Source organism: Lemur catta, chromosome 8, assembly GCF_020740605.2.
Source record: "Lemur catta isolate mLemCat1 chromosome 8, mLemCat1.pri, whole genome shotgun sequence".
NCBI lineage: Eukaryota > Metazoa > Chordata > Mammalia > Primates > Lemuridae > Lemur > Lemur catta.
In genome coordinates, this window is record NC_059135.1 from 102382380 (window position 1) to 102391195 (window position 8816).

The window sequence follows — 8816 nt, forward strand, 5'->3', positions numbered from 1 at the left end:
TTTGCCATAAAAAAGGAAGGATAGTTAAGAATTTCCAAGGGACACAGCTGAGAGCCACAGAGAATTTCTTCCCAAGGCCTTGAAACCTAGTGGAGTTTGCCCAGTAGGATATGAACACTGCCAAGGACCAGGAGCTCCTTGTTACTGCCACTCCTCCCCCCAAGCCTCTTTTGGACAGAAATGTCTACAACTGTTATCCTGTGCCTGTCCCATAAGAGCTGTCGTTCATTTCCTATGTCCACAGGTGGGGAGGGAAGTGCGCCAGAGCTGTACTTGGTGGATTACAGCAAGGAATCTCATGTACACCTCATGTAGAAAACTTAGATGATGAGATTGTGGATTTTGAGCTGATGGAATAAAGATATTTAGATTTAGATGATGCGATTTTGAATTTTGAGTCTATACTGTAATGGGATGAGACTCTTGGAAACCTTAGGTGCAGTGAATGCATTTTGCATTTGGGAGGGACATGAGCTGTTGGAGGCTGAGGTTGGGCTGTGGTAGGCAGAACTCCTGGGGCCAGGCCCTTTTATATTATAATTCCCTCCTGTCCAGTGTGGGGGGACCTGTGAATACAATGGGGTATCCCCCCCCATGATTATGTCATGCTGTGTGGCATGCTGGAGTTTAAGAAAGAAATACCATATAGTCCTTGGTGGGCCTGACCTAAACACGTGAGCTGGCAGGGTTGCCCATGAGTGCATTGACTCTGGAACGCAAGCTGGAAATATTTGATGACATTCCTTAAGCACCTGCCCTCTGACCATTCCTGTCTGTTTCTCGGCATACGCCTGGGCTGCCCTAAAGTCTCCCACTTCAACCCGGGGGCCTGGCGGGAGGGCCTCTGGGGCTCCCGTGGAGGCTGCCCCGCAGACCGGGGCTCCCGCGCGGAGGCTCCCCGCTCCCTGTCTGGCGCCCCGGGATGGAGGCGGTTTCCCAGCGGTCACGAGTGGCCGCGCGCCGCGTTGTCCGCTCCGCCGGGACGGATGCTGACCGCCGGATGGGGGGCAGCGGGGCGGGGCGCTCAGGCCCAGGCCGGCTGGGGGCCTGCGTGCTGGCGGCTGCCCTAGTCTGGCTGCGCTTCCTGCCGCTGCACGCCCAGTCCGGCTCCCCCCTGTCGTCCGGTGAGTGATCGCCCGCCTCTCTCGGGTCCCTCCCCTCCACCTGCCCCCGACACCTGCCAGGAGGACCTCCGTGGGGCCAGGCCCGTCTCCTGGGGTCCTGGGAGGGGGTGTGGGAAGCCCACACCTGGGACCGAGGGCAGTGGGAGTGGGGGCTGGGAGCGCCGAGGCTGGAGGGGACGGGGGGCCTGTCCTGCTCGGGTCCCACACACCCTCTTCACTGGAAGGATGGCCAGGCCCAGGAGCGTCGGGCAGAGAGAGGGGCTGAGGAAGGAGGGCAATCAGTGGTCCTGAGCTGCCCGGTGGCTTCTGGAAACCTCTGGGCTCTGCGTGCTCACACAGGCCTGTGCTCCTTAAGTGAAATAAGGCTGGGAAAAGCCTGACCCTCTGCCCCCTGGGCCATCTCCCCTGGAGGTGCTGCGGGCTGGCGCACTCTCTCCCCCTCATCCAGTGGGACTTTGTCACAGGGGCCTTGGAGATTTCCCAGCTGTGAAGTGAGAGGAGGTGGCCCCTGGGTCCTGTCGATGCTGACAGTTGGGGGTCCTTCATGCAGGAGCCTCAGGGCTGGGGTTGTCTCCACAGAATGTGGGAGGAGCGCAGCCACCGGAGGGTCCAAGGGGAAGATCTTTGGTGGCCAGAAGGCAGGGCCTGAACGGTGGCCGTGGCAGGCCAGCCTGCTCCTCCAAGGCCGGCACATCTGTGGAGCTGCCCTCATCGACAGCAACTGGGTGGCCTCCGCAGCCCACTGCTTCCAAAGGTGCGTCTCCCCTCCCGGGCCCGTCTCTGCAGGGTGGGCAGGAGAGAGGGGCTGAGGGCGCCCAGGCTCCTCTGTGTGGGCTTTGCTCTGGGCTAGCTCTGCCCCCACCGTGGACGCCGCAGCACCCGGCACCTGGAATGGCTCCCCTGCTCACGGCGTCCCACTCTCCTGACCATCACCTGTGTCACACCTCCCGGGCAGAGCACTTGTACCTCCCACTTCTCTCTGGGGTGCCCCGTCACCACCCCACCCCACTCTGGTCAACCTGGCAGGATGATGCGGTTGTCTCAGTTATATGCATGTACTTTTCAATAGCTAAATGGAAATTAATTCACTCTAGCTGTGGTTATTAATAAATACAGAAAACCAGACTTAAGTTCCAAAGTGACCACCTCCAGTCCACTTGTCATCTGCCATAAACCTTAGGAATCAAATTCCTGTTCCCACAAAGGATGGGCTTTGCTTTCTGCATCTTGCTCAGCTCTGGTCCCTTGCAATCTCAGTGGGCCTCAGTTTCCCCTTGTGTAAATGGTAGTGAGTGTGTCGTGTCCCTGGCCACACACTCAACACAGGCTTCCCAGGGCCAGGGGAGCAGTGGTCAGAACCTGCGTGGACAGGCTTTCTGCCCCTCCAGCTAGGGTTCTTCACAAGCCACCCATGGAGCGCTTGATGGAGGCTCCCCTGGGTCCTGGCTCCCACACACTCTGGCATGTTCTTCTCTGGAGGTGCCCTGGAGCTCTGTGTCCAATCAGCATTTCTAGAGAATTATGTGCCTAGGAAGAGCTGTGGGCACCACCGTCCCTGCAGCCCAGAGTGAGGGATGAAGCAAATGGCCTCTGTCCTGGGGCCATCCTGCAGATGGGCAGAAGACTGGGTTGCTGTGCCCAGAGGGAGTGGGGATGATATCACGTTCCAAGCCAGGCAGCCAGAGCTGTGGCATAGCTGGCTTTGAGACCCCCCTTGTGGGTTCCAGTCATTTATTCAACACCCCTGGGTGCCAGGCCCCATATGAGGCCCACTGTGGGGGACAGAGAGATGCAAGACCTCCCGTGAAGCTTTTCATCCTGTCAGGAAAGTGAGATCCTAGCCCAACTCCCATGGCAAACCCTGAAAGCATGTCAGGGAGTTGCCATGGAGCTAACCGGAGCAGGGGCTTGGCGCTGGAGGGGACTTGGGGGACACAGATTCAGGTATATGGGCTCCGGGGAGGGGGGCTGCACAAGCAGGAGATATAGGCTGGAAGGTCACTTGTGTTCTGGAAACAAGGAGTTCAGTTCCAGGTGCTCCTCCATGTGCTCCACAATTACCTGTGGAGCACCTGTTGCCAGGTGGCGGGCAGCCCTCGGAGAGGATGTGTGAGGGCCAGGGAGGAGGAGATGGGTCAAGCTGGACGGAGAGATGGGGTCTTTGAGAATCACCGCAGGCTGTGGGGCCTTAGGAGTGTTCTGGTGAGGAGCTGGGAATGAGCCAAGTCTCCTCTCCTCTGAAACAAAGGCGTGCGCTTGACACATCCCTGGTGTTTCTTTCCAGCATGAAGATTGCTCCTTTGATTCTGGGGCATGCTGGGAAAGCCACTGGAAAGCTTCTGAGGACAAGTGTCATGAGGTGTGGGCAGCAGTCAAGCCCGCCTCAGAAGATGGGCTAGCCAGTACTGGGAAGGGAGGAGAAAGAGCCCTGGAATGAAGGTGGGGTCGGGTTCCTGCCGGGCAGTGGGGGCGGGCTCAGCCTGCACTCAGAGGAGCCTCCCTGATAGGTCCTCTAACCCTTCCGACTACCGGATCCTGCTGGGGTACAACCAGCTAAGCCGTCCCACCCAGCACAGCCGGCAGATGACCGTGAGCAAGCTCTTCATCCACCCAAGCTTTGGCAAGCGCCACTACATGTCGGACGACATCACCCTGCTGCAGCTACATCGGTCTGTGAATTTCTCCTCCCACATCCGCCCCGTCTGCCTCCCAGAGTCCAAGGCGGTTGTGCCCGAGATGGCGTCCTGCTGGATAACTGGCTGGGGAATGATCACTGAGGACGGTGAGCGGCACAGGGCAAGTGGGCAGGCGCTCCACCCCCCCCCCCCCAGTCCCTCCCAGGCTTCACGCTGCTTTCTGCTGTGGCTCAGGAGGCCTGAGCATCTCCGACTTTGGGATCAGGAACATGGGCTCTCTGACTCTGAGCCACTCCGTGGTCCTGAGCGGCACTGATTCCACCCCGACTCCAACGTGTGTTTATGGCTGGAGAACATCTTCCTCTGGGAGCCTTGCTCTCACCCCTTAACTCGGGCTTATCTGTTTATAGACTCAGAGAGGAGAAATGTTGGGCAAAGATTTTTGCATGAAGGTTAATGCTTTTGATTTAGGAAAATATAACCATGGGGGAAAAAGTAGCAAGGAGATTTGGCCTGACTTGTAGAGTCATGATGTGGCAGATACCTCAGCAGAGGCACTCGGGGTGGGACTTTCTTCCCAGCCTCCTGCTCCTGGCCACTGGATGTCACAGGACCCTAGTTATTAGAATAGCCGGCCCTCTGAAGACAGCCTCCTGGCATGCCCAGTCACTCTCTAAGAGCCTGGGCAAGGAGGCTTCTCCAGGACCTGTGGCAGGGAGGGAGCTGGAGCCTGGAGGAATGTCACTGGCTGGAGCACCAGCCCACAGGGCAAGAGCCTCTGACATCACTGAGAGACTCGGCTTCCAGTCGTCCTTCCCTCACTGAGCCCTCACCTGGCCGCAGTTCCCGGGCCTGGCCCCAGGCTGGGGTCTGCCCTATGCCAGCAGCCCTTGCAGACACATGAGGGCCCCACAGGGCAGGAGGGAGCCATCACCCCAACGCTGCTCCTAGTGGGAACCCAGGCCAGACCTGCGCACGAACTCTGGAAACCACCTAGGTGTCCAGAGGTCCTCCTTGAGGCAGGGCCATGTCCAATTCGCCATCCTGCCCAAGCCCACCTAGGCCCTGCTAGGTGTGTGCCACGGCTGCTCCCCGCCCCTAGGCCAGCACTCCAGCTTCCACCCTCCCTGCCTCCACTCTGCCTCCAAAGAGCAGCCAGAGGGATTGTTTATGAAACAAAGTAGACCCTTCAGCTGTGTCCCAGTGTGCTGGGGCGGACTGGGGGGACAGCCCAACACCAGGGCCTGGCTCTGAGGCCCCCCTGTTCTAGGCCCTGAGGTAACCGTTCCTCCCTTCCTTGCTCCCAGGCCACACCTCCCTTCCTCCCTCCAGCCGCCCTCCCACCACAGCCCCTTCCGCCCTGGGCTCTGGAGCAGCCTTTCCCTTCCCTTCACAGTCCCCGTGGCAGGCTGGGGACCGAGCGGGCTCTCTCCAGGCTGCGCCCACTTCAGACCCCTCTTCCTGCAGAGTTCCTGTCTGAGCCCTTGCAGCTGCAGGAGGGAGAGGTTGGCCTCATAGAGAACCAGTTTTGCGGGAACTATTTCCCTTCAGACCCCAGCGGCGGCCCCAGCAATACCTATGAGATCCACGACGAGATGCTGTGCGCTGGGGACCTCATCAACGGCAAGTCCATCTGCCGCGTAAGTGCGCTCCTCCACCCTCAGCTCCGCTGCCTCTCTTCTCCTGTGCTGTCCCTGTCCTCCCTCAGCGTCTCCCCTTCCTGAGCCCAACCCAGCCTGATGTGTCAGAACCGGAAGGACAGAAGCCCCTGAAGAGCACGGGTCGTCCCACCTGTTTACTTCCTGTCTTTTCAAAAAACTCGTTGAAGCACGGCGTGCACAGAAAGGGACACTTTAGAAATGCGCTGCCTGATGGGCTTTGAGAGCTCCGCACACCCTGTGTCCAGCCCCTGAGGGTCCCGCCGCGCCCCTTCCCGACTCCGACTCCCCCGGCTGGCTTCTGCCGAGGCTTCACGTGGGGACTTTATCTGAATGGAATCCCACGGAATGCAGGTTTTTGCCTCATCTCTTCAGCCAGTATTATGTTTGTGAGATTTATCCATCTGGTTTGTAGTTTGTCTTGTTCGTCCTCACTGCTGTATGGCACCCACCGTGTGGGTACGTGAGCTTTGCTCGCTGTTCCAGCGTTGGCGGCATCTGGCGGTTTCTGTCGAGGCCGTTGCTGTGCGTCACTGTGAACCTCCTGGTGCACGTGTTTCAGAGAACATGAGTTCACACTTTAGTCGGGGTTGCCCTGGCAGTGGAATTGCCTTGCCACGAGATGTGCACGTTTGTCTCTCGTGGGTCCTCAGAGCAGCTCTCCAACCTGGCTGTACCGACTTGCACTCCTACCGGCAGCGGGTGAGAGCGCTGCGTGCTCCGCTCTGCTGCCCGCACTTCCAATTGTCTGCCATTTTCACTTAACCACTGCATGTGGTTTTCAATTTGCATCTCTCTGGTGACTAATCTTATCTTCATAAGCACTTTTTCATATGTTTATTGCCTTTTTTGTAAAGCGTCTATGCAAGTTTTTAGCCAATTATGAAGTTTTCTGCCTTTCATATTGAATCATAGGAGCTCTTTATATATTGTGGATGTGAGTCCATTATTGGATATATATATGTTATCATGAATGTCTTCTCCCACTCTGTGTATTCTTTCCATGCATGAGGCCCAGAGGGGAAATGGACAGCCCAGAGGGCTACAGTGGAGTGCGGAGAGGCCCTGCCCTTCTCAGCTGAGCCCCTGGCAGCCTTGTACGGCTTCCTCTCTCTCTCTTGTACCTTCTCTCTTGCTGTTCCCCCTCCTTGGCCATCCCCCACGGCTCAGAAACATTCTGTCCCAGCCCCCATCAGAGAGTGCCCTGCAGGCACCATCGCTGCGCCCACAGCCTCCCACCTGCCCTGGTTCCCAGCTGCCCTCCCAACAGGGCTCACCCCATGGTGTCTGCACATGCCCTCTCTTGCCTCCCGGGTCCTGTTCTTGCTCCCCCACTCCGGCAGACCTTGGTGCAGCACCCCTGTGTCTCCCACTGTCTGCCTCAAGGGGCCTCATTGCCACCTCACACTAAGAGCTCACCACTGGCTACTCAGCTGGCTTCTTTTGCCTTGCTCCATTTCATCTGTAGATGGAGAGAAAGGGTCAGGTGTGGCAGGTCCTGTGTGCTGACCACTTCCTGCTGGCCTTTGCCACCCCTTCCTCTGCAGTCGTGTCCTGACGGTCTCCGCACCCTGCCACTGGCCCTGCCCTCGCAGTCCCAGAGCTGTCCGTTCAGAATCTGCACCAGGTCCCTCGCCGGCCTGCTGAGCATCTGCCATGCACCCTCCTGAGGCTGCTGAGGCTGACCACAGTCAGACCTCGCTCCTCCCTCCGGTTTTGGCTCAGAGCTGTTCTCCAGTGGCCCATTTAGAGCATCCCTTCCCGGACCCTTCCCACCCCCTGCATGTCCCTGCCCCACACGCTGTGTCTGTGGATGTGTTCAAGTGGACGTGTCACCTTGGCACCTCCTGCCTGGGTACTGCCTGTACACAGAAGGTGCTTGGTCATGTTTATTCGACAGATGGAAGGAGGGGCCCCCTTTGCAGGCTGTGGAAGACAGGTGTTCTGCCCCTGATGGCAGGGACCTCCCCATCCTGGAGCCCTGCCACACTCATACTCCCCAGGGCTCTCCTAGGACACCCCCACCACCGCCCCCAGGCACAGCACGAGCAGTGCCTCTTTTCCCCTCAGCACATCCCACAGGCTTGCCTTTTCTAAAGAAGCCCAGCCAAGAAATGGAGGGGACACTAGAGACCCTAATAAGTCAAGAGCAAAGGTGCCAGGGGGTGTAGTGCTGGGCTGATGATTTGGCGGCACCTCCCACCCTGGGACCTCAGGTGGTGCCTTCACCCTCCTGGGGTTCAGAGGGTAGAGAGTGGATGTGCAGCTCCTGGAGTTCCCTGTGTGTTCCTGCGGGTCTGTGACCGCCAGTCTGCAGGGCTGCCCAAGGTCCCCGGGAAGCTTCATGGAGTGGGGCTCCTGGGCCCCATCATTGAGGTTTTGATCCAGGAGGAGCCCCTCTGTCTGGACTTTCAAAATCTCCCAGGTGGCTCTGATGAAAGCCACCTGCTTAGGCAGCACAGGCACCTGGCTCCCACTTTGCTCTCCACACCCCATCCTGAAGAAGGACAAGGTTCCCTCCCACACCCTGAACAAGGCGTGTCCTCTCTGTACTCAGGGAGATTCCGGGGGACCCCTCGTCTGCAGGGTGAACAGCACCTGGTTCCTGGTGGGGCTGTCCAGCTGGAGCCTGGACTGCCGCATGCCCATCAGCCCCAGCGTCTTCACCAGGCTCACCTACTTCGCCAACTGGGTCAAAGAGAAGAAGGCGAGTGCACCAGCGCCCGACCTTGCCGTGGCCCCTCCGGAGCAGAAGCCCCCGTCGCTGAGCGGCCCGTCTTCTCTGGGCACGGTCCACAGGCCCGGGAGCTGCATGGCCCTCGGGTCTTCGCAGACCTTGCTCCTGCTGCTGGGTTTCCTCAGGAGCCTGTGACATGTTTCCTGCTCTGGGCTCTCCTGTCCTTCTGAGGCTGCCCCTGTCCAAGCCTGAGAAAATAAAAACAACCGAAGAAGCATCTTTCTTCTGTCTCTGTCGGAGCAACCCCCAGGTCCCACTGCACTTCCAGCTCCTGGGGCCAGGGAGGTGGTGTGGGCACTTAGTCACTCTCCTCAGGGAGCTGGGCTCCACAGACCCAGGCCCCACTCCTGCGCTTGAGGGCGTGCAGTCATCCAGAAACGTGGGGCCCGGGCCTCGCCACGTGGAGGAAACTGCCGTGGAGGAAACCGCGTGTCCTCCTGGAGCCGGGTGAGTCACACCAGGTCAGAGATGAAGAGAAGTCTCCCAGGCCCACAGGTCCCAGGGCCTGTCTGTGAGAGGTTGCGAGTAGACCGAGGGGCCCTGACCACCGGGCTGAGGGCCGAGGTCTTAGGTCAGCGCTCAGCCTCCGGCCCTGTGCCACAGCCCCGCCCGCTCCCCCCCCCCCCGCCTGCAGAGGCCCGGCCCCCCAGGCCCCCAGCCC

At 59.2% G+C, this 8816-nt stretch overlaps 1 protein-coding gene across 1 annotated transcript; it reads left to right on the forward strand.

Moving 5' to 3' along the window:
* Positions 1–922: 922 nt before the first annotated feature.
* Positions 923–8365, forward strand: LOC123644150 (serine protease 40-like). The gene is made up of 5 exons (XM_045560303.1): positions 923–1124; positions 1704–1878; positions 3632–3906; positions 5228–5400; positions 7976–8365. The coding sequence occupies exons 1-5, from the start codon at positions 923–925 to the stop codon at positions 8288–8290; spliced, it is 1140 nt and encodes a 379-aa protein (XP_045416259.1). The 3' UTR covers positions 8291–8365.
* The last annotated feature ends 451 nt before the right edge of the window (positions 8366–8816 follow it).